General features: G+C 43.1%; 1 protein-coding gene across 1 annotated transcript; it reads right to left on the bottom strand.

The window, feature by feature from the left end:
* On the bottom strand, nt 1-26,063 carry TIGAR (TP53 induced glycolysis regulatory phosphatase). The gene is made up of 6 exons (XM_005307805.5): nt 25,562-26,063; nt 18,298-18,335; nt 12,829-12,950; nt 5,898-5,975; nt 3,540-3,650; nt 1-1,595 (listed from the first exon to the last, which is right to left on the bottom strand). The coding sequence occupies exons 1-6, from the start codon at nt 25,591-25,593 to the stop codon at nt 1,149-1,151; spliced, it is 828 nt and encodes a 275-aa protein (XP_005307862.2). The 5' UTR covers nt 25,594-26,063; the 3' UTR covers nt 1-1,148.
* Between the last annotated feature and the right edge of the window lie 753 nt (nt 26,064-26,816).

Here is a 26,816-nt window from a genome sequence, read left to right as displayed (position 1 = left end):
CGGCTTTAATGATTTTATTTACAATCTTTTAAGATATGCAAATTGCGAGAATAGTTTTACTACAACATATATAGAGGTTATTACATGTGCGCTCATACATGCGAATACTAAAGACACCCCAAAGGTGGAAGAACATACAGTATTACTAGTAACCATAAGCACTCGAGTGCTTACAGCAGCCTAGACCCTGCAAATGTAACCACTCATGAGAGTCCCATTGGGACCCTAGCTGGACACAATGTTCCATGTGCAAGAATTCCTTTTCAGGACAGAAGTCATAATTTTGGAAATGCGCAAGTTAGCGCTCCACACCCTACTAACAGTTTTAAATAATCAACACTCTGCATTTGTACAAGGATTTACAGGAGAGGATCTCAAAAATGTTTTAATAACCTGAATCCTCACAACACACCTGTGAGGTAAGTTTCATCATCCCCATTTTTGCAGATGGGAAAACTGAGGCATGGTGAGATTAAGAGACTTGCCCAGGGTCTCACAGCTAGTCAGTGGCAGAGCCAGGTCTTCCCCAAATACCTACGGTTCCATGCTCTTCCCACTAGACAATGCTCCCTCTACTAGGTTATACTATTACATTAAAATAGGAACACATTTACATTTATAAAAAACAACTTAAATATATAAAGTTACAGCACAGTAGGTTGGAGAAAAAATTAACTTCCTTAGTTACAGTATTTCTAAACTTTTTGTCATGTAATACTTTTTGAAAAACAGCTGATGATATGCATAACATTTTTGGTAGAATGGTAAAAAATACACACTACAGCAACAGATATCCAGGAGTCCTGAATAGTAATATCTTTAAGTTCCTGTTCATAAAGAATATGTTTTAGTATATTTTTTACAATACTGAATTACTATCAAGCACTAAGGTCATCTATATTGTGTAAATTACTGTAAAACAGATTATTACAGTTCTTCAGAATCTTACAGTATAGTGCCAATAACTGAATTCAAGTCAACCCAACTAACTATTAAGACCAATTTTCCAAATAGAACATCAACTTAGTCAAGACTTATTTGCTAATTAAGGGTATTTTTTAAAATGAATTATTTCTCATGCTTAAATAACTTAAGACTAAAAATGCTATATAATACATTTAATATTGCTAACATTTTAATTGTTTGAGCTACAGATTTTCAGTATTCACATCTGCTAAATGATCGTCTCGATTAAGACAAATACAACTGATTTCCGGTTTAATCACATCTCCGTTTCCAAGGTTTATAATGAAGTGACTCACTCCAGTATTAGGGCTCACAGAAGATAACTGAGACTTTTTTAAAGCTAATGGTAAAGTGCACTTTAGATCCAAAACAAAATAACCAAACCAGTTTCTCATGTATGCCCCATGACTCACTACCAATATATTGGGATTTAACATTTTTGTATCTTTGTCAGTATCAGAATTAAGTTCAAGTCCACAGCAGTGATTTCTCAAAGGGAAAACTGGTTTTCCTTCCAATGTTTCCAAGCCATTGCCTGCCATACCCAGAACAGCTTGTTGTTTCTGACACTCTTCTTCAATAGAAAGTTGGCACAGAAATTCAAAGAAATTCTTTGCACGTGCCCTTACCTAAAGTGTTAGGAAAAAAAAGAATATATTTGTGATGACTGCAATAACTCTGACCGGTGAATTTACTGGTTGCTTTTTACTGGCTTTATAATTTCACTGTCAATTGTTCTACAACACATACAAGTTACATAACCCACAAAGACTGACTAGAAAACTGAAGTAGCTGTATCAGAGAAAGGCAAACGAGCTTCCACATGGCAATTACAGTAGCAGGTCAAAGTACTAAACGTGGAGACGATTATTAGTTCTCAACCCTCTAAATCCAAGGAGGCTGACGGTGAAGGTAATTTCTCATTTTCATTAAGATAAGACTGATTTATCATAAAGCTATCCATGGGCTAATTTTAGATTTAGAGGAAAAAAATCCCAAATCAGTTGCCATTGCCATCAGGTCTAGTTGTTTCAGGTTGGATGATGATTTCAGGATGATGTAACCCCCGACTGAATAGGATAGAAAACAGGATCAAAAACACAAACCCAACCGCAGTGCATACACACTAAAGGTACCAAACCCAAAGTCAACTTTGAGCTCAACAGGTTTCTGTGCTGATCACTTGGGACACAAAGCTTCGTAAATTCACATGTAGCCAACTGACAGGTATCAGCATGATGATTCCAAATAAACATATCAAGACTAAAGGAGAATAGAAGGGCAATATTTAAATCCATTCTATTAAAAGGGAACACTGCAGAATGGAACTTACAAAAGACACCTCTGGTTGAGCTAAGCCTGCAATAGAATAATTTACTCCTGAGGGCATTCTGCGCCAAAAGAATTAAAATTTGTGCACAATATTTTAAAATTCTGCAAATTTTATTTGTCAAATAAATGTGGAGGATCCAACATGGCATTGGGGAGCACAGGCCACTGGCTGCACAGAGGTGGGAGATGACTGTGCAACTCCCCCCACCCTCTCTCCAGGGGACATGGACTCTGGGGGGAGGCTGCACCCAAACCTGACACAGTACAAGGACCGGGCCTGCCCCGGAAACACCCCAGGGCCATGCCCCTCAATGCCAGGTGTACCAGGTGTGGGAGGAAGGCTCGGCAAAGCAGGATCCAAATGTAGAGGGGCTTAGTGTGGGGTGATCCAGGTGTGGGTTGAGAGGGTTCTGTGTGGGGCAATCTGGGTGTGGGGGGGATCTGGATGCACAGGGGCTTGTTGGGGGGGTTCTGGGTGCAATGGTAATGGGACTCTGCAGGGGGTGAAGGTGGTTGGGGCTCAGCAGGGAGGCCGTTAGTGGGGGGGGTCAGATGCTAGGGGAGTGGGGCTCAGTGGGGTGGGGATCTGGGTGCGGGTGGCTTGTCAGGGTTGTGGGGCTCATTTGGGGGGATCTCAGTGCAGGGAGTGAGGCTCGGCAGGAGGGTCTGGGTATGAGGGGATCTGGATGCATGGGAGTAGGGCAGATGGGGGAGCAGCTCCCCGTACAGCGATCCCTCCTCCTGCAGCTGAGGAGTGATGGGTGCAGGAAGTTTGTGGAGCTTCCTGCAGCCAGGGAAGAAATCTGAAGGTGGGTCTGACTCGGCCTCGGATGCCATGCAGGGGGAAGAGGAAGTCCCGTCCTCCCCGGCCCAACCCAGCCCAGGCTAGCAGAGGAGCTCAACGCAGGGTAGGAATCACCAGCCGGGTCTTCCCCAGTCCCACCTCCTGCCCCGCAGTGATTTACCTCTCTGCTAGCTGCTCTGGGCACCCAAAACATACTGCTGGGGAGGGTCGCATGACCATTCTTGTGGCTTCCCTGTCAGAAAGCCATTTTTCTGCGGGGAAGCACAGAAATCAGCGGGCGACATAAATTCTACGCATGCTCAGTGGCACAGAATTCCCCCGGGAGTAAGAATAGCATTCTTTCATTAACAATACAGAGGTGTCTGCACTAGTATAAAGGAAATGTGTAAGGTAACATGGAAAATGGGGCCTGAACAAACAAGTGGTAATACCATACCTCATCTAGTGTTTCTCCTCCAGATGGTGTAAACGAAGGACATTGCTCTCCAGCAGCCTTTGCCATTGCCTTTAGGTCACTCAATGGTCTTCCTTCAGCAATCCCATATTTCTAGAAAAGACCATATATAGAAAAGGATTTACTAAATATTAAGAAAAATTCAGTCATACAAATTCAAACTCAAACTTCATTTAAAGATTCAGTTCCTGTTTCCCTTTTAACATAGACAATAGGTTGAACAGCACTCTCACTCCACACCAAATGTCTGAAGAGGTCTGTATTTGTGCTATTTCATTTACGGTTAGTTTCTCCAAATAAGTCATTTTAAAGTAATCATGCATTTCTAATTTAATGAAAGAGTGAATGTTTCAAACATCAACAGTTATCTGATATTTATCTTGGGTTGTTCTTGATCTATGTGCCAGAATTTTTCTATCATTCTTGGTACACAAAATCCCAGTAAAGGTTATAATGACCTATGTAATGACTGTTCGTAATGTAAAACCTCCAAAGTCCAAACAGAAAGCATTGGGATTCTGCTGTAGCTAAGTGATACTCAACATACAGAGACATTTTCAAAAGTATAAATGGGAAATGGTCACCCAACTGTCCTCTGTGCCTTTGAAATCTCTCCCATAATTCACAGAATAAAAATCAATTTGGAAAACTGGTTATTGGGATTTTTCTAAATATGAGCATTCTAGCTGTTAAAAATACTCTTGGAACATCCAAAAAAAGGCTATATTTCAGAGATATGGGCACATTAGTTTGGTTTAGGTTTTTTTTTTTTTTTAAGATAGGAAAAATAAGTACTGTAATATATATTTTTAGTTCTCGGACCCTAAGAACTTGTAACCATGTGTTAATTATAATGATTTGGCTGAGATTATATAAGTCTCAAATGCTAAATTCACAGGAGAAAATGCCGATAGAACCCCAAAAGCACATCCTCCCCCACCACCACCCCGGTTTCACAGTGAAACAGACCAAACGTCACATTGTAAAAGTAATCTTTATCGTTTTTAAGTGGATGTTACATATAGACATTCAGTTTATAATACATATTGTATTATACACCTTATATTTATAGAGCATCTTTCATCCTGAAGGTCTTTACAAACAATACAGGAATCAATTCATCCACCCCTAAGGTGGAATGCAACACCACCACATCCCCACACTACATTACAGTAAGTGAGAACAGATAATATATTCAAGTGAAAGACAGGTTTAGTTCTATGTTACAAGGCATGATGGGGAAACTGCTGTAATACTGCTTACTATTTTGAGAAAACAGGCAGTGGACGCTATACAGTTTAAAAAAATGCACCAGTATATAATCCTTCCCTCAGTTATACAAATCCCTGCACTCTACTTACATAATCACTACAGTGATTTCAATATCCATACAGTGAACAAGCAAATCTCCATTACTTACTATAACAGCTCTTCTCTAATTAATTCCTGTACTCAGAATTGACGTTGTTTGCTAGCAACAAAAGGTACCTCAATATCTTACTCTCTTCAGATGAAACAGAAAGGCTCAAAATTGTCCATGAAAGAACTCACAAAAGCAAAGAAATCAGGGCTCTGAAACTTCTGAAAAGGAAGACATTTTACAAAACCCTTTAAAAAAAAAATCTTTTAGATTTTCCTCCTTCCTCTCATCCCTTCTCTCCAGTAGGGCTTATCACCAGAACAACTGGTATGTGTATTGTATATTTGAAGAATGCAGCCTCCGGAACATGACTACATTGCAGCCATTTAGGGAACAAAAGCCTTCCTGATTCTTCAAGAAAGAGAGGGGGAAGTGAGAAAATGCTACAACTTTTTCCTTCTTTTAACAGGGTTACCTTTGGCAGTTTGCTATCTTTTTTTTTTTTTTTTGGTAGTGTCTCCTTTCATTTAAAATTAAGCTGAAAATACCAGTACTATAACAACTTGAGTACACTTCCTGTTAACACTATAACAGCCATAACCTAGGTTAAAACATGCCCCAGACTCAGTTTATTCAGCTCAAGTTATAGTTAAACTCATACAAGAGGTACAATTATGCATTTGTGTGGACAAAAAAAAATAATAAAGATTAATTGGGTAAGTAAAAGAGTCTGCAGGTGATTATATAAGTTAGACTTAAAGTCAAATTCTGCCTATTATGACTGCAGAAAGCACTGAAGCAAATGAAAGCCTTCGTATACCTAATGGCAGAATTGCAACTTTCATAATTACAAAGGATGAATTACCAAGCTACCTAAGCATTCAGATAAATGAGAAATTTAAAATATTTGTATCGTAAGTGGTAAGTTACATTTACAAATTATTCAATTTGAAGACAGGAACTAGTAACTTGGCACTTACCCTCTCTCGAAGTCTTGCATCATACTGTATTACAATATCTTTGCAAAACTTATTCTTTCCTATAATTGTGGATGCAGTCTGAAAAAATAAATGTACAAAGTCATATAAAAATACCATTTTTGGATGTTAAAAGGTTCCTCAGGAAAAAAAAAGGGGGGCAATTAATTGTTAGGAAGGAGGTGGTTAAGTGATTTAGACAGGTTCCGCCACACAGCAGTAGATGCTTATGATACTAAGTTGTGATGTACCAAGCAAAGCAAACATTATACATGACCTAACCAATATATTAAGATTACAAAGTTAAGCACTCAGAAGTTAAAAAATGCCTGAATTAAGGCTGCCTGTGCATCTGCATTATGCGACAGTCTTTAATTACATGATTGCATTTTTTTCCATGGGACCCCCCTCTTCATTCAGTGCATACTATGGACAGTGTTCACTAATAAGCAACTATTCAATATTGTTTTATGATTGTTCAATATGTGGCCCATGCCTTATTTACTGCACATTATTCATGCCCTGCTCTGAAGACAGAATTATTAATTTCCTCATGGGCTTTTCCATGGCACTCATCTCTACAATACCTGAATACTTCACAAACATTTATTTTAACAAAACTTGCAAGATGAGGGGGTAGTTTTATCCCCATTTTTACCACTGAATTCAGTTGCAGCTGAGAGCAATCAGCACTCCAGCAAATCAGACCCGAAGCCCTCAATTCAGGAGATGAGGAACAAGCAATTAGCAATCACCAACAAAAAGTTTGGCTTAAATTATTTGATTAGCATCACATAGGTACTCTGTGGCAGAAGTAGGGATGGAATCCACTTCTCTAGGGAAGTATTCAACTGCCTGGACCACGAGACACTCTTCTCTTCCTGAAATCCCATGCCTCATTCAGGACACACCTTCTAATCAGGCCTATCCTGCATTGTGCACCAAATGAGGTGGGGTTCTGTGGAATACACAGTATGTGATTATGTAATTAAAGACTATCATAATGCACATGCACAAGGGAGCCAGATTAGGGTTGCAAAGGTTGCCTTAATTCTGGCATTTCCTAATTTTTGAGTGTTTGACTTTAACAGTGTGAGTATAAGAGAATATATAACATTAGTTTCCTAGGTTTTAAAAAAAAAACCCAAATCTGAAAAAACAAATTCCATTATGTGGCATACTGATATCTACATTATTCATCAGCAGGGTTGGAACCTTCAGACCCACCACACAGGCTGCTGCCATCTGAGTTAACTGCGTAACTAATAGTAATAGGTTGTCATCCACTGTGTGGACCATCCCTAGGGGGTATAAGACACACTGTCAGTGTGTTTCACAGATAACTGATGGCAGCAGAGAAATGGAGAGACTCAAGAATGTTGGGTTTAATTTCAGACTCAGATAGGGAATGTGCTCTCGTGGACACAGACTTCTGCCTGTTGCCTCCAACTCATACCTGCCTCTTTCCCACCCCGTCTCCTTGTCCCAATCCCCTCCTCCACTCCCGGGCTCACTTTCCAATTTTCAATCTTTCCCCCACCACTTCCAGCTTGGCTCAGTTCTTCCCTTGTACCCAGGTCCTTTGTCAGATGTCTCCCATCTCCCTGCCCATGTTCCTTCCCCTCCCACCGACTAGTTCCTAGTCCCAGACTCTGCCTATCCAGTTTCACTCCTGTCCATCAACCAGCTCTCAGTCCCAACCTCCCATTTCCAGTTCCTCATCCAATCTGTCCCTCTCCTTCCCCCACTGGCTCAATCCTTGCCTCCCCTCCGTCATAGTCCCACATTTCTCTCTCTGGCCTCCCTTCAATTCCAGTCTTACAAGACTTCTTGTCCCAATCTACTTTTTCCCTCCTCGATGATCTGGCTTTTGTCTCCTTCGCATTTAAATCAGACTGCTTCCTCCTCCACGCTGCCTGGGTGCCAGCAAGTTGGGCGGAGCGGGCACTGATAAAAGGTTCCCTGCTCTCACTTCCAGTGCCTGGTCCCACCATGGCCTGCCACAGCTCAGAGCAGCCATTGCAGGGAAAGTCCAGTTTTGCCCCTGTAGCCCTAAGGCTGGAACATGTTCAGTTACTGCGTAGGGATGGCACATGTGCAGTCATGACTGATGTACGAACTGAGGGGATGGAGCATGCTGACTGAGGATGGACTCTTCAGCGATTTCAGCTGCTAAAATCAAAGTCTCTGAGGATGTACGTGAACTGCAATTTTTCAAAGGCTTATAACTTGGCCAAATTTGGGGCAGATTTTCACTAGGATGGCAATAGGCACATCCTGACAAAGGCCACCTCCTGCTAAATTTCAAAGGATAGGAGTGCTAGAGCTCCACAAAGAGGTCACCAGAATCCCCCTCAACATGGACAAAAGAAATATTTTTCTCAGTCTTGTTCTCAGGAATAGCAGAGCCATTTTGGCTGAAAGCTTCAAAAAACAGCTTGAGACAGACAACCAGCACGGAAAACTTCAGCCCAAAGTTATAAGCAACTGGGAACAGTCTTGTAATGGGAAGTGTCATGCATCTTTAACAATAAGTGGTACCACCAGCCTTGTCTATTATATCCTTTTTCATATCTATATTTATATGCAAATGGATATCACAGAAAGAGTTACTAATGGGCTGAATACAGAAGAATAAAGCATTAGTAAATCTGGGAAAGAATTTAGAATTACATGGTTTGAAATGTACGATATCTATGACATTTGGACTATAGTCACAAACCTGTAAGAAATACAAATATACAGAATATGTTCTGTTCGGATTGGAGTGTGCTGTTTCCTCTGTATCCTCCCTTCCAGCCTCCCATTTTTTATTTATTTTTTTATATAGATATAGATAAATAAAATAGTATGGGCAGGGCAGAAGACAAGCAGGCATAATTTCAATTATTTCAGGGTAAAGTTTAACTTCAAACAGAAGGCTTGTAGATTAGGCCCAGCCCATGTAAAAAAAAATTATACTGAAGGTACTCTTGATGTGCTCCCATGCAGCCCTTTGTCAAATGAGTAATCATTAAGCACCAGATTCTGCACCCATTCTTACCATTTAGAGTACTGCTGTGTTACTCAATGCAACTTAACCACAGGGTAAGCACAGGGTGGTAGAATCAAGTTCTGCAACATTGCATCTTCGACCTCCCCTCTAAATTACTACTACTTTCTCTGGAATCAAAACCAACAGGGCCACATTCTGGTTCTTCATTCTCCAAAGACACCCTGTATACAAAATTGCTCATGTGGAGCATTTATTATGTACTAAGCTATGAGTCCTACTGATCAAAGAGGACATCTGAAAGAGTAGTTTCTTTTTACAACTCGAACTATATCCTAAATTTTCTTCCCTCTTAGTTATACTTCAAAATCTGGTCTTCTGGGTAGACACATTATTCTTAGGTAGATTAAATTTTTTAAAAAAAGATTGTTCAAATTTTTCCTGAAACAATTACCATATATAATGGTTCATAAGCCGAATTTTTTTAGTAAAAAAGGGAAGCAACAGAGAAGGGTCAGCTTATGAACGGGTACAGAGAGGGAGAGGTGGGACACAGCCCCTCCCCCCAACAGAGGGAGCAAGGAGAGGCAGCACAGCCAGCAGAGCCAGAAGGGAAGAGGCAGGGCCAGAGTCTCTCTGCTTCTGGCCACGCTGCTCTTCTCCCAGCCTCCGAAGCAGCTGCAGCTCCGGGGCTGGCAGGCTGCAGCCATGCCACTCAGCCCTGCCCCCCAGAGCAGGCTGTGGCCACGCTGCGCCACCCAGCTCAGCCCGCTGGAACACGCTACGGCCCCGCCATCCGGCCCAGCCCGCTGGAACACGCTACGGCCGTGCCGCCCGGTCTGGCCCACCGGAGCAGGCTGCGGCTGCGCTGCCCAGCCTGCCGGAGCAGCTCCAGCCAGGTCAGAGACATCCTCCCCGGCCCTCCCCAGATAAGGTGGGAAGGGATGGCATGGGGAGAGTGTGGGGGTCCTGGGCTAGGGTCGGGGTCATGTGTGTGTGTGTGTGGGGGGGGTCACAGGGATTACTCCCCTGACTCCCAGCTTCTCCCCTGCAAAAAATTTCCCCACCAGTTGCTGTCCCGGCCCGTCAGGGTAAGCAGCTGGCGCTCTGGGATACTTTGTTTATTTAGGTTTATCTCCACGCCTGCAGACGCTCGAGGTAAACAAACCATCTCGGCCCGCCAGCAGCTTATCCTGATGGCCCAGGAGCCAAAGTTTGCTGACCCCTGAATTATAGGGTCGGCTTATGAATGGGTTATAAAATTTTTCCATTTTTACTTATCCATCTTGGGGGGGTTGGCTTATAAACGAACTGGCTTATGATCGAGTATATACGGCAAGTGGTTTGAGATGAATAACTGGGATATTTTCCTTGCCTGAGTCTCAACACTGCTTTTCAATACCCATGAGATCTTTGTAAATATCTTTGGTGCTGTTGACAAACTTAAGTGACGAAAGTTACTATTATTACTAGTTTGTCAATTTTAAAGCATTTCATGACTGGTATATGCCTTTGCCAGATTCATTCACAGGAAGTCTCCTCGAGAGACTAAGGCAAGAAATAAAGATAGAATTTCTGTATGAAATCTGCACTTCCTGAGTCATCTGATCTATCCCACTAGTCTCTTTAAAAACAGAAATTACAAAATTATCCTGCATTTTAATGCTGTCCACCAAATTATATGCAATTCCTCCCAATAATTAGTGTATTCTCGCTATTCAAGTAGTTTGTGAAAATACTTATTAATACTGGTCCCAGAGCACCCCATTCAGTCCTGCAACTTAATAACAGCAAAAAACACTTCCATATTTAGCCAATTGTGTAGTCATCTTTTAGCATAGTTTCATCTAGTTAATATTTGTCTAAATTCCCCAGGAAACTGCAATGTGTAGGGACCTACCAAATTCACTGTCCATTTTGGTCAATTTCACGGGTCATAAGATTTTTAAAAAAAAAAAATCATAAATGTCATGATTTCAGATATTTAAATCTGAAATTTCACGGTGTTGTAACTGTAGCGGTCGTGACCCAAAAGGAATCTATGGGAGGATTGCAAGGTTATTATGGGGGGCCACCCTTACCTCTGTGCTGCTGCTGGCGGGGTGCTGCCTTCAGAGCTGGGCACCTGGCCAGCAGCCTCCACTCTCCAGCCACCCAGCTCTAAAGGCACCACAGAAGGGCAGCAATACTGCGACCCCCCCCTACAATAACCATGCAACACCCCCCCGCAGCCCTCTTTTCGGTCGGGATCCGCAGTTTGAGAAATACTGGTCTCCCCAAGAAATCTGTATAGTATAGCATAAAAGTACACAACAGCCCAGATTTCACCATCCATGACCTGTTTTTCATGGCCGTGAATTTGGCAGGGCCCTAGTAATGTACAACAAGATCACACAAGTTAATAAAGTTAAGCTATACCATTCCATTTCCTTCAAAGAAAATAGTTAAGTTGGTTTAATGTTACATTTTTGATTAACTTGTGGAATCTACAATTTTTATTTTCCACTAGGGGCACAAATATGGTCTTGTGAAGCAACCAGGTATTAAAGTTAAGCTTGTTAGACTAAAAAGGTCCCCCCTTCTCTTCCTCCTTAAATAGGCATTAATGCATGATAGCGTATTACCAGTCACTTGGGAATTCAGTCCATCCTCCACAGTTCTCAAAGATACCTGGCAGTGGTTTGGATACTTAGAGCCCTGCACAGACACAAAATTTATATCCGCAGACACGGATATCCATGGATATAAAGCAGTATCCACTGAGCTCTACGGGCTCTACCAGGAACCACAGCGGTGAAAGCAGCAGCATGTCAGGCCACCGCTCCCAGGAGCCAGCACCCTGTGTTGGCAGCTCCTCCAGCGTGGCTGTACCATCCCTCAGCCCCACCCACTGGGGCAGGCAACAGGCTCAAGGGCAGCTGTTCCTGGTTACATTAGTGTGTGCAAGCGGCTCGCATGCTCCCGGACAGGAGTCCCTTCCATGCAGCAGTCTGTCTCCTATCCGGGAGTGTGCGAGCCATTTGCACACATTAGCACGACCACAGACAGCTGCCGACGTGGAGTGCTGGCTCCTGGGAGTGGCGGCCTGATGTGCTGCTGCTTTTGCCGCTGAGATTCCTGGTAGAGTCCTGCAGCTCCCGTAGATACCGACTTATATCTGTGGATATAAATTTTGTATCTGTGCAGGGCGCTATGGATACTACCTCTACTAAATCCTGTAGAGAGTTAAAAAATGAATTTTGTTGGGTCCTACTGTCTTATATACAGTACCTGATAATTTGAAGGTATTTTTTTAACCTTCTGTTTTCTGCTTCTAGCCTCTCCTCTTTCACCATTTTGTTATTGTGTTGAGTATCCTTTATTAACCATATTTAGTAAAGATGGAAGTGTCACTATTAAGCTAAAAAACTGATGTAGTTTTTAAATGTAAGCACTTCTTAGAGTATTTTTTAGAATTAAGAATAAATGTTCTTAGAAGTTCCTACATAGTGGCAGCCATTGCCCCTGGACTTTTTGCTTACGCTGTCTCTCAGTTAATTAAAAACATAATGGGCTGCTATTGGCAATGTCAACTGTTGGTCTTCTTATAAACAGATTTTCCTTAAACATCCACCATCATCACAGCCAGATTCTCTTGAGCTCCTATCACCACTATCTGAGAGGAACTTATGTAGCAGCATTTCATGGTTATGTATATTGAAAAAATATCCTAGACCCCTAATGTACAACATGCACTGAAGATGCAAGTCATGGGTGATGTATGTTAACTCAGTGGTTTATTTTAAGCTGCCTTCACTCTTTGGAGAAGAGCTCACCTTTTACATAAAACATTTTAGTTCCAAACTTATCCCCTCCTTCAAAATTGCCACTGCATTATTTTGCCCCAGCACCCCAAAATACAGAGATTTAAATTTACTTTCAATTGCCTGAAAAAGTACTTGCCTGCTTCGCTCGAAGGAGGTCACTTGAGAAGACATGAGTAAACTTTACATTACTGAGAAATACACCAGCAGCATCTGCTTGTCTGAAACCAGTTGCAGAAAGGGGCTCATCCACACCTTGTCCTGAAAAATAAAGTTTTCCCAGACAATTTAACATTTGAATTTTAATTAATTTATTATTAATTATATGTAATGCTGTAGCATTCAGCGAATCCAGTCAGGATCGGAGTGCCATGCAAACATGAATACAATCCCTGTCCCGTTTTCCTTTACTGTGAAACTCAGAATTCAATCATCGTGCAAACTAAATGGGAAAGAACAATAGTAATAACTCTAGGAACACACTGAATGATTATTGGTAAGTGATTACTGGTACAGTATTTCAATTACAAAACAAAAAAGTTAGCTTACATATATCAAAGTAAAAAACATGTATGCAGAAGCCTGATTTTTCAAGAGTGACTAGTGAATTTGAGTCCCTTGACATCCATAATCAGTAGCTATTTTTAAAAGTTTAGGCCAGAATGTTCTCGAGACAAAGCCAAGATAGTTTGACAACCTCCCCACCCTCCTCCCCACACCATTAAAAAAAGATTATTCAAAGTTCTGTTTTCCTGTGTGTATTCTGTAAATACATTATATTTCCCCTGCTGTCTCCCACTCTTCTGACACCAGAAATCCCTCTTGAGGAAGAGCAGGAGTAAGAGGAGGTTCCATATCTGAGGAAGGTAGCCAGTAGGTGTGTTAAGATGACCAGAATGATCTAAGGGGGGGAATTTATGATGCCATGGGGAGTGGCTTGTCCAACAACCCCAAGCCTCATCTCCTCCTCCTCTGGTCCACACTCTTACCTGAAAATGGCATTTGGGGTCCAGAGGCCGGGGGTATGTGTCTTTCCTGTCAGATCAGAATAAGTGGAGAACAATGCTGCAGAGGTGGTTCTCGCACAAAAGAAATCCACCAAGATTTCATTCACTATGCCTTCAGTGGCAACGCAGACAATAGGACCACAAGAGATTGCAATTTGGTTTCTAAATATCTGTATGCGTGTATTTGGCCAAGTGAGAGCTTATGATTTTCATTTTTTTGCAATTTTGATAATTATCAATTTTGATTTTAATTTTTACAGTTGCAGTAAGTTAAGTGGGAGTAGGATGGGGACAGGATGGTACTGACAGTGGAGCTGCAGGGGCTCTCTGTGCAGCCGAGGGGCTCAAGACATCAGGGTATAAGGTGTGGAGGAGACTGCAGTCTTAGCCCAACAGAGCAGACCCTCACCCCACCCCCAGCCAGGGCTGCAAGGAGGAGGACAAGTCCCTGGCTGAAGGAGAGACCACCCAACTGCTGAACAGTTCCTGTCCAGGGACAGCTCCTGCACTCCTGGCTGGTGAGTGAGTGGGGCCATGAGAGTGGAGCTGCAAAGGGCTCTCCACATGTCCAGTGACACCAGATCCCTACAGGTGCAAGGGGCAGGTGGAGGCTGTGGTCCTAGCCTGGTGGAGCAGACACACCCCCAGCCAGGGGTATGAGGGGGAGACCACAACACTACTGAATGGCTCAGTCTTTGGGCAGGAGCCATTCAGCAGCAAGGTGGCCTTCCCCGCAGCCAAGGGCTCTTCCTCCTCCTCCTCTCAGCCCTGGCCAGGGGTCTCTGCTCTGCCCTGTCAGAACCACAGCCTTCCCCACACCTTGTGCCTGCAGGGATCAGTGTCACCGGCCCTGCCACAGCACAGGGAGCCCTCTGCAACCCTGCTGTCATGATCCCGGTCTCTTGCTCCTGTGACAGCAGGGCTGCAGCAGGCTCCCTGCACTGCAGCAGGGCCAGTGACACCAGATTCCTGCAGGCACAAGATATGGAGGAGAAGATGCACTCACCCCAACTACCACCAATGGAATTTTTTCCCCCATCGATTTCAGTATCAGCTGAAACGGATGTTTACCAACCTCTATCGATTAGAAGTGAATCCTGCAAAACCTAGTTATGTGCACTGCTGTAGGTTTTAAATATTAAAAGATTCTCTTTAGTTGCATGTGGGACCAAATAAAGTGGTAATATCCAGTATCCAATTTAAAACTAGTGAACAGTAAAAAGAGGTAGTCTAAACAGCAATGTACAGATGTAGTTGGAGATAATCAACGTGCTATTAGTGCCCCAACTAGTATGCTGCTTCTTTTCCATCAAATATCTATGAAAGTCATCTCATCAGCAAATTTTTGTGAGCAACTTGAGATAAAGTTCTTACTAAGAATATGAATCTGACGAATAGTCACAATTATATTTACATTATATACCACAAGATATGTTAGAAGAACTTCATAGTTGCTTTACTTCAAAGTAAAACATTCAGAAGTAAAGAAATGCCAGAATTAAGGTTGCCTGCACAAGCTTAATTCAGCCCCCCTTATTTTCATGCATTATGATAGTATGTGATCATGAAATTACTCTATTTTTTCCCACCAAACCCCTTCCTCAGAGTGCACAGAATGAACAGTACTCACTAAGCAGCTGTCGAATAGCTTGTTTTGTACTTTTTGGTCAACATGTAGTTCCATGTGACATTTATTGTACACTATTCAAACCCTTCTCTATAAAATTATTCATTTCCTCATGGGTTTTTCTATAATGATCATTTCTCATATCTAAGTGTTTCACAAACATTTTATTTTCACAACACTCCTGTGAGGCAACAGGATATTATATCCCCATTTTACAGATGTGGAACCGAAGCACAGAGATCAAAAGTATCCACTAATTTTGGGTGTCCAATTTAAGATGCCTAGGGCCTGGTTTTTCAGAGTTGTTACAATTATATAGTTCTTTGTACGCTCAAAGCACAACTTCCATTGAATTCAGTTGCAACTGAGAGTGCTCAGCACTCCTAAAAATCAGACCTCAGGGTCTCAGGCTGTGCATTCAGATAGTCAGAAACACAAAGTTAGTGGCCACTGCTGAAAAGTTTCGTTTAGGTGACTTATCTAGCATCACGTAAGAACTCTGACCAGAGACAGGATCCACTTCTGCAGAGCAGCATGCAACTGCCTTAGCCGTAATTGCCCTCCTCATTCACTATACACCTTCCACCTTGTGCAACAAACAAGGCAGGGGTCCTACCGACAACAGCCTCCGTCACTACACAATCTTTATTCAACATCCCCAACCCTACAGTTCCTTGGCTAGCCAGTCCCAGCATTCACCCTTCTGGGCTCCTCATCCTAGTCCCAGTCTCTCCCTCTAAACTCCATATCCTAGTCTTCTCCACCGCAGCTCCCAGTTCTCACCACCCTCCTCATCCAAGTCCCTCTCCTTGCTCAGTTCATCCCAGTCTCCCTAAGTGCCGCCCCCACCCCCCCAAATCTCATCTCAGGAAGTCAGTCACTTCCCCCCTCCCAGGCTTCTTACCTCAATCTACTCTCTCCACCATCACATCCTTTGCACTGTCTGGATCTAGTTACTTCTGCATTCCCATCAGGCTGCTTCCTCCTTCACTGTGCCTGAATGCCTACAGGTGAAGCACCCAGCACAAGAGCTTTCCTGCTCTCAGTGCCTGGCACCACAGCAGTCAGAAGCAGCAACTACAAGGAGTCTTGCTCAGCCCATTCAGCACTGGGCTGCAGTATGCTCAGTACAGTTAGAATCTTCAAAGAATTTAGCTGCCAAGCTAACAAGTCTCTGAGCATGTGCAAACTGATTTTTTCACAAAAGCTCATAACTTGGTGTTGCCATGGGGGAAAAAAACCCTCCCAATTTTGGCAAATATGCACATCCCTGGCAAAATTCAATTCCCTTACCAAATTTCAAACCCTCGCACCAAAGCATGGAGGTAAGAGAGCTTCTCAACAAACAGTCATAAGAATTTTTAATATAAGCAAAACAATGCTTTCCCCCCCGTCAACTTTCTGATGAACGGTATAGTCATATCTCCAGAAACTCTTAAAAAAAATTAGTCTGAGACAGACACCTAGCATGGAAAATTTCAGCATGAATGGCTGAAGTCTGGCAAAGTTATAAGCAACTGAGTTATAAGCAACTCTTACGAAGGGAAGCATTGGGCATCCTTAGATACCCTTACTTCCAGCTCTGCCTATAATCACATTACTATTATTCTAAAGCAGAATGTTCAAGTAGAAAAAAAACAATGTGTTAATTTCTTTTTAATTGGGTCCTGGAGAGACCACATCACCTAATGTCCTGGAAGTTACCATCTCTATTACAGTCTTAGACATTTTGGAGGCATATGAACTCTATTGAACTCTGACAGTTCAAAGTTGGTATAAGTTATCAAGGCACAATCCTAATCCAAAAGATAGGTCTCTTACCATACACATTATTTGGTATAAACAAACTGACAAGTTAACTTGGATGTACTGATCAGGTTTGACTGATTTAAATCAGTGTGATTTAAATCTGAGTTTATTCATGATTTAAAACAAGCACAAAACCTTGATTTAAATCAAGGATTTTAATCTTGTTTTGCATTTGTACTTTATTTTCCTAAGGTTGTCTCTCACTGATTAGCAACCATTAGAACATGTTGATTTGCAACTCAATATAGTCTTTATATTAATTTTAGTACTTTTTGCTAACCAGGAGGATACAATGTATCTATAAACATTTATTTAAGTAATTACATGGCTTAAAATAAATTTAATTTTTACATTCATTTTATTATGCTGGAAAATTGTGAATGACATTTACTAGATGATTAATTCTTTTTTAACGCATGATTTGTCTCAACCTGCATTTGGGTGCAAATTGGAATTCAATTAAAAATGCATAAAAACAGCTTTTTGTTTTAGTTAAACCACCTTAAACGTGCTGGATACATATAAAATAAGTTGATCAAAACATGTTTTGCATTTGAAACTAAATGATTTTATTAAACAAAGGACATATCTATAGTTAGTGAATTGAACTGATTGTTTCTGATCACCATACCCTTTAAAACTTTAGAACAAGGAGAGCTCATCCTCTCTCACCTCATTTTTATTCATAGACTGGGAGAGGAAAACAAGCTTTTCTGCTTTTTTCAACTCCCAAACAGTTTCTCAGCTTTGAAGGAATCAGTTAGTAATTGAACTGAAATAAAAAGAAAAGAAAATATTCTCACTGCACCTGCAACAGAGACGACTACTGTTACAGATGCGGAGACAGTTACTTCCACTAGTTCAGTGGTTTGACTTCCTTTAAAACTTGGGCTTCAAACAGATACTGCTTGTATTTTTTTTAAATTTAGTATATATTAAAATTGTTTAAATTACGCTTAGGCCTTAATATATAGTGTCATAATTTCAAATAGGCTTATTTTTTAAAAGAAACATGTACTTAATTTAAATAATTTTTTAAGTCATCCATTTTTATCGATCCTGATATTGTTAACATTTCAGTTAACCATAGGCTGCCCTCTTGCAGAGGTATATGTAATTATTTAATCTCTAACAATCTAATGGTCATAGCAGGATTGACACTAACCTTGAAGTATCTTGTCTTTGTTGTATCTCGTTTCTCCACTGTAAGATAGAAATATTTCAGACAAAGAACAACCACCTTGTCTAAAAATAGTGTTAGTCAAAATTTAAAAACATTTAGATACTAGACGTAAACACTGCATCAGCTCAGTACTATAATAAGGGGACACCATTGCTGTAAAGTACAATATCTTTCAGTAAGATGTGCTTAAAGCTCTCACAGTAACACTTCAGAAACTTTTTAAACTAATTAGTTCCAATTACTCCTTCAGTGTTCATTAAGAATAAGCTTCTTTGGAATCAAGGTAAATGTAGTTGCTTAATTTCATAGTAAAATCGGCACTATTTATCTATTAAAACATTATCTACATTTTAGTTTCCTCCTCTCTCCATCCTAAAATAGCGATTTTATGGAAAATGCACACCACTCCATTTTTTTCATCAGACTCCTATGCTTTGAAAATGAGCCTATACAAAACATAACAATACATTTGAAAGTATGAAAACCAAAGAAGGAAAAGAATTTAGGGGTACAAAAAGTGGAGGGACATAAATAGGATTAAAGAAATAGAAAGGAAAATAAAAGGACTTGTCTACACATGAAAATTAATCCAGAATAAGGTAGGTTGTGAATTTGAAGCAAGTGTGTGGATGCTCTTATTCCAAGTCCTAAAATATCATCAACAACACTTTCCTGGTAGTGGAGCAGAAGGAATCCTGCTTTGACCACTTAAATATATACTGGACAATGCTTTTGAGTATTTTATGGGTAATCTTGTTTTGGCAGAGGGACAGATTAAGTCTTTCCATTCTCCTAAGTCTATATTTTTACTGAGATCACTGGATGGTTCTTAAATAAAGAGATGGAAGCAGAAGTTTGAATCACTTCAATGTAAAGCGGACTTTATTCAAAAGGTACAAATAAAGCCCCCCCCGACAACACCACTTAAGTATATTGACTTCAATGGACCCAATCACATGAGTAAAATGACACATGCCTCATCATTTGCAGGATTAAGGCCAAAGAAAATGCTGACTTTCCAAACAAAGAACTATTGTCAATGCTATAACAGGAGGTTCTCAAAATGATCTGGACAGATGGCTGGTCACATAAGGCTTGCTATTTCTCCTCAATAAATTGCACATAAACATTTTCCATAACGAACAACTGCTGTAATTGCCACAGAGTTTATGCGATTCTAAAAAGGAGGGCATCTGATTCACAAGACAATCATTCTAATAAAATATGGTCAATACTACAAGACAGTGAGAACTCCCCACAACAGCACATACAATAAGACTGCCAAGTAGACAGTGAGGATGGGATTTTCAAACATGCTCTAAATCAGCCTAAATCTGTTCCCATTGAAGTCCATGGGAGCAAAGTCAGGCCAATGCAGAGTACTTTTGAAAATCCCACCATAATATTTCAGATTTTCTAAAGAGAACAGTGGTTTCAATCTGGTGTATTTTCCTACTGACCAAAAAGGGAAGACTGCAGCTGGATCACCAAATCAGTGCATTTAGATTTTTAAACTAAAACAGGAATAATTCAAACCAGAGGAAAATAATTAAAATCCACATTTGTGTTGCATTGTGCAAGCATATTATGCAAAGTAAAAAAAGATTACTTTCCCCCCAGTATTTACAAATATTTTGTTTGACAATAGCCTTTTAACATCTGAATCAGGGGTATGGAGGTGAAATTTGATTTTGATTTCTCCACACACATGCCCACACTAGACAGTACACTATTCATATTATACAGAAGTCTTTTCACAGAGATCCACTGTGACTGAAAGAAAAAGCGAAGGCTATATGTTTTGAAGAAGTCAGTGATGTCAGTGCTTGTTTTAACATTCCACAGTACTATCTTATTACTAAATGAACTCTCCGCCACTGCCAAGTCAGAGTATTTTTGGCAAGAGGTAGGTCTTATGACCAACCAAGCCGGTCTATAAATAGCCTTAACTAGCCTCACATGCAACAGTGCCCATTATGCAACATCAAAAATCATTGATATAATCAGTCTTTATCTTAATGGGTTACCAAAATACAGAAGAATAATTTCAAATGTTTAGTTCTAACAGAATATTTACCAGATGCAAAATTATCAACAAGTATTTCCCAGAATGTTACCACAGATGTGTCACAAAATTGATTATAACAAAGAATTATGTTAGGTTTAATTCCAAAACAGTTAATAGGCTAAACTACTACATCTTATGAATGCTATATGAAACCACTGCATGTCATCTTTCTGTATCACAACATTTTATTCTTGATATGCTGTAAATACAGAAAGGCAGACATCTGCATTTCAATCCCTTCTGTAGCAACTTTTGTTAAGTTTTAAGTGCTGAATAAAACAGAAGTTATCAGGAAAAGCTCAAAACCAAAACTCTTTAGAATTATAAAATAATGCACATTTGATTCAATCAGAGTAGTTTGTAAAGGAAAGAACTCCAAAAAACTTATGTCAACATTGGCTAAAGTTTGCATAAGTTTTTAGCAAAGTGCTAGAGAAGGTAACATCTTTAAACAGGCATTCTGTCCTTAATGCATGTATTTTTTCTTACTTTTGGCCTGGAGTTTAGGGGTTAGCTAATAACTGCACCTAAGTTTGTGTAGATGAAAGGGTCCATTATTATAGAATTATTATATTTTAAATGCCTGCTATATTTGTTAAAGTTCAAGACTTAATGAAAGAGATAGGGACATATACAATATGTTCAATTTTATGGTAATTAGACATAGCTCTCAGACCCCAGCAAGTTGCCACTGCCATCTTCAACTGGGCAAAGTTTGAGCACAGATGCTTTAGCCATAAATTAATTTTAAGAACAAAAGTCTCAACTAGGAGATAAAAGGTGCCTCTCAGAATACAGTTTAAGAGCGACACAGTGATAATTGTTTCACTGCTATGTCGCTATATTGTTACCTTATAGTTGGAGAATAAAAACTCTCTATTGGGGTTTGCACAAATGTTCATTTTGTCATTTTCTGATTTAAGTGCCTCTCAGTGTAAGCTTCACATTTCTTAAATAATGCACTTTCCCAGGTATTTAGAAAGGAAAAAAGATGGAGAGGGGAATTACCTATATGCTTCTCTAAAGATATAGTTTAAATTAGAATCCTACCCTTGAAGGACAAGACAGCTGGAAACTTCCCTAGCACTAAACATGTTTAGATTTTATGGGGATTAATAGTTATACTTCATGAACAGATTGAATGTCATTATCTTCAGAGTCAGAGATTATAAGGCCAGAAGGGATCACTGTGATCATCAAGCCTCACCTCCTGTATAACAAGGCCAAAGAACTTCTCTGAATTAATTCCTGTTGAAAACATTCCCTTCAGTTCACTGATGGGTAGGATTTCAAAAAGCTCCCTAATAACTGTATGACAACTACCAGAAGCTGTAAAGTAATTTTTCACATCCCACCTCTAACAGTGGGAAGGTAAGAATCCACCCAAATACCTCAGTATTGCACATGTCCATATTTGAGCTTTGCACAAAGCGTAACAAGCAACAGTACAAGAGATATCACGCTTTCAATTCGTTAATAGTTGTCCCCACCAAAGACAAAAGTAGAGCTGTAATTGTTAAGGCCAGAATAGAAATTGCCTCCAAACAATATTAAGATAAGAATATCAAGTGATTCAAAAAGTCCCTAAAATAATTACCAAAAAGTTTTAGTTTTCCAATAGGGAGGGTAGTTGGCCTAAAATCCTTACTAGCTTACTCACATTTAGGTCAGCATGTAGGATCTTCAGCCCACCCTTCAGCACATAGTTACTGAAAGTAGTAACATGTCCTTGGGAGCATTCCATTGAATAATGGATGTGACAGCTACAGAAACAGCAAGAATCAAGTTTCCAAAATTTTGCTTATCCACAAAAGAAGAAGCTCCACTCAGTGTTTATTAAACATAGAGAAATCATTTGAGGACAGAAATTAAATAAAGTACCACTTTATAGTACAAAAGGAGACTTCAAAGTCATCTTGATCCCCAGACAGAAAATAAATTCTGTATAGTTTCCTCTGAAGAAATCAACCATTTTGAATTCCCTCCTCAGAAAGTGGTGAAGAGAGAAAGGGGCAAAGTGTTTGGACATTAGCTGAAATGTAAAGATATGAGCAGATTGCCAGATTCAGGGTCAGATACCCTTAGAGCACAGAAGCATGGACTTTGGGTTTCCGGCACTTTCCAGGAGTCCACTGAGATGCTACAAAATTGTCATTGAACATTATCAAATGTGTATTTCCTGTAAATAAAGGGGAGGGAGGGGAAACAATGGGTAAACCCAATGGTATCTTAAACAGCGTGCATGCATCCAAAGCTATTATGTCTGGGAATCTTTGTAAAGGTAATTACGATGCTAACAATGACCACTGCAGAAACTAAGGGATGAGGGAACATCCACTCACACTAGTGAGGCAAAGCTAATACCTTAGCAAGGTGCGACTCAGGATACGTCTACACTGCAACTGCTAGAGTGGCACAGGTGGGAATTCCTGGGGGAATTCTGCACCACTGCATAATTTTGCAGAAATTAACATCCCCCCCAAAATGGGCTGGAGAGATGTCAGATGCCCCTCCCTATACCTGGCAGAGCCCAGCTCGCAAATAGAAGACAAAGTGGGGGGGAGGGGGGAAAGAAGGGGGAGGGAACTGGAGGGTTCCCAGCACACCCTGAAGGAAGGAGGAAGCGGTGCACAGGAAACCCAGTATCAGGCAGTTTCTTCCTCTGGATCTTTGGGCTCTGTGGAGGAGGGGGTGTGAATGTCTGGGGGGGGGGGGGGGAGGACACAGCTAGCACCTAGGGCAGGCCTGCACAACTCGTAAAGTGGCGAGGGCCATAATACTCCAAAGAAAACAGCTGAGGGCCGAAACCCCCCTAGAGCCGCCAACCCCCCCCCAAAACACAACACCGCGCCACCCGTCCCACAAAAACAACCCCCCCAGTGTTGCCGAAACACACACCCCCGCCCCTCTAGCGCCACCTGCCCCGTGGAAACAAACCCTCCTTCCCCAGCGTCACCCCACCGAAACAGCAGTATTGAACCTCGGTAATTTGTTATAGCGGGCCCCTAAGGTAGTATAATTAAGGTAAAAGAAAAATGTCTTTTTGCTAGAAGTAGAATAAAATCTCCCCCCCCACTTTGTAATCAATTGCCCTGTTGAATGAATGAGATGTGAATGAGGAAGGTGTGGAAGGCAGGCACCTCCAGACAGCTGCAACACTTGGAGAGGGCCAGCTCTAGGATTTTTGCCGCTCCAAGCAAAAAAATTTTTTGGCCGCCTCTCCTTTTTTTTTCGTGCCCCTCTGCCCCCGGCCCCGCCGCAACTCCACCCCTTCTGAACCCCTTCCCCAAATCCCCAGCCCTGCCTCCTCCCCCGGTGTGCCGCATTTCCCCCCCCACCATTGCTTCCTGCGGGCCCCCCGTGACCTCCCACCCTAGCTCACCTACGCTCCTCCTGCTCCCCCCTCCCTCTCAGGCGAGGGAGGGCGGAGAAGTGGAACAGTGGTGCGTTCAGGGGAGCAGGCGGAGCGGAGGTGAGCTAGCGTGGGGGGGCGCAGAAAGTAACAGGGGGGGGGTAGAGGAACCACTCCCCGCTCCAGCTCACCTCTGCTCCACCACCGCCGCCTCCCCTGAGCGCCCCGCTGCTCAGCTTGTCCTCCCTCCCAGCCTTGCTGCATGAAACAGCTGTTTCGCACGCGGCAAGCCTGGGAGGGAGGGGGGAGAAGCGGAGTGGTGGTGGCGCTCTCAGGGGAGCAGGCGGAGCGAAGGCAAGCTGGGGCGGCGGGGGCACTTTTTCCCCATGCCCCAGAGTCAGCGCCTATGATGGCCGGTGCCAGAATGCTGCCCCTAGAAATGTGCCGCCCCAAGCACCTGCTTGTTTTGCTGGTGCCTGGAGCTGGCCCTGGGAAAAGGGGATGGGAGCCAGACCAGATCAGTAGAACAGGTCAGCCACCGATTCGATGCTCGCCTCCTCAGCCCCCTCCCCCGGCTTGCCGACTCACTCCCTGCCACTGCCTGCCCATTTGCCTACTCACCCCCCCCCCCCCAACACAGGCCACACAGTGAGCCCACCTACTCAGCCCCCGCGGGCTGCACAGTGAGCCCACGTGGGCCGTATGTTGTGGAGGCCTGACCTAGGGGGTAGAGGATGAGAGTGTCTGGGCTGGGAGGGGCCGTGGCTGGGCTGGGGGGAGGAGTGTCTGTGCCAGGGAAGGCCCCAGGGTTGGGCTCTATGGGTAAGGGGGCTGAGAAACAGGAACTGGGTTATCATAGGGGTTTCTTCAACTCTCTACTCTTGGGGGAAACTTTTTGTGTCTCTCTATTGTGGCAGACATACTTGGTGACAGGTATTTTGAAATAAATTATCAAAATAATTGAAACCCATGTGATTATATAGTGTTATTTTGACAAATAAAATTTGCAGAATTTTAAAATACTCTGCACAGAATTCTTAATTTTTCAGCACCGAATTCCCCCAGGAGTGTGGGAAGGGGATTTTCTGTAGGTGGGTTAACAGACGAATTCTTCCATTGACCTAGCGGCACCTATACCAGGGGTCAGGTTGCCCTAACCACAGTGCAAGGTTTTTCACAGCCCTGCCGAGAGACGCAGCTGGAGCGATCTAAGTTTTCGGTGCTGAACACGACTCCGCTTCCATCCTCACAGCAAGTCGCACACCCGGGGGCATGCCTGGGACTCCCAGCCTTGCTCTGCCCACTCAAATGCTGTGTCGCCTCCTGCCCCAGGCCGCGCCGCAGCTTTGGCGGGGGACGGAGGAAGAGGCCGGAAGTTCCCTTCTCGCAGGGCGCCGCAGGCAGCCCATCAACGAGCCCCGCCAGACACCGGCCAGCAGGACGCAGCGCTGAGGGGCGGAGGCGGTTCATGGCCAGACTCGGGGCCTAAGGAGAACTTCCGGCCCCCGCTCCGGGCCCCTTCTCCCGCCAGCGGCCCGGGCCCGCACCGCAGCGTGTCCCCCGGGCTCCGGCGCGTGCGGGGCCTCGCTCCGTCGAAGCTAGCGCGGGAGGGGGCAGCCGCCCTGCCAGGGGAGGGGCGCGGCCCCTCCAGCGTCCGAGCCGGAGCCCTGGGACCTGCCGGCGGGAACGGCCCCAACACGGGCCAGCCTCGCACCCCCGGGGGGGGGGTGGTCACCACTGGAGCAGGAGGCGACTCCGCCGCTGCCTGGGGGGGGGGGGGGGTTGGGGTCCGGGCTCTTGCTCTCACCCCGCCCCCCTCCACTCACTGCCGGACGATGGTCAAAGCGAACCGAACCATGATGCGATGAGGAAACAGCCTCCACGCGCTCCCTCCAACCGGCTTCTTGCCCCCGCCTCCTTACGCTGCGGCGGCCACCCCTCGCTCGCCTACTGGCTTCCACGCTGCCTGACGTCACAGGTTCCCTTTAAGCCGCTCCACCAATAAAACGTCTCCTTCTCCGTGCCGCTCGCGCGCCGGTTTGATGAGCTCCCGCGCAGGCGCAGAATCTCCAGGAGGAGAGCGAGAGCGGGAGCGGGCAGCCGGAGGTTGCGCCGCTGCCGCAGTAAACGGTGCCTGCTGTGAGCGTGGAAACTGTTGTTCGCCGCCGAGGAGGCGGGGTGGGGGCGGGGTGAAACCGCTCCTGCTGCTGCTATACGTCACGCCTGAGGGCTCGGTGGTTATCAAAGGCCGCAGGCCCAAGCCTAGTCTCCGGGGTCACACACCTGTGCCAACTGTCAAAACCACCCTGTGTGTAGCAAGCGCTCCTTGGTGTATGAAAACACCACCCACCTGCACGTTAAGGAAAAAACTACTCATTTACCCCGTGGAAAACCAACTGACTAATAAAAGAACAGGAGTACTTGTGGCACCTTAGAGACTAACAGATAAGGTGCCACAAGTACTCCTGTTCTTTTTGCGGATACAGACTAACACGGCTGCTACTCTGAAAACAGCTCACTAATATTTGTAGAAACCCCTTTGCCTGTGGAAACACGTTTAGCTTTCATATGCAACGGACCCCCCCCCCACTCGTGTGTGCTTAATGCAAAATGCCTATGTGCAAAACTCTGGAATGTGCATAAACATTTGTTTGTGCATGAACATTCCTTGGCTCATGGACAAAGTTGTTGCATGTGTGAAAACTCAAGACAGTCACAAGCAGGTGCCTAGGAGCACAGTTGCACACCCCGCTTTCCCAAGTGACCATTTCTCAGGCGTGTATATTAGCGTATACACAGAGTGCTCAGCCATTTGATGGCATCAGTCAGGTGGAGAGCTGGTAGCCTGCCATTGAAATAAGTCAATGGGCACTCGTCAAGGATATGTGACATAGTCTGAAGTTGACCATAGCTGCATCATGGGTCATCGCACCATCATTGATGCCTTAGTTATCAGACATACAAGTATGTTTTTGAGACTGCAAGAGATCTTTACCTTCTGAATATTTAGCTTAGGGTGTGCGTAAAATAATTACATGCTTAAGATTGATTGTCTATCCTTAGCATTCAAAAATATAAATC

Source organism: Chrysemys picta, chromosome 1, assembly GCF_011386835.1.
Source record: "Chrysemys picta bellii isolate R12L10 chromosome 1, ASM1138683v2, whole genome shotgun sequence".
Lineage (NCBI taxonomy): Eukaryota > Metazoa > Chordata > Testudines > Emydidae > Chrysemys > Chrysemys picta.
The sequence above is the reverse complement of the archived record's forward strand: the minus strand, read 5'-3'. Positions and strand labels throughout refer to the sequence as shown.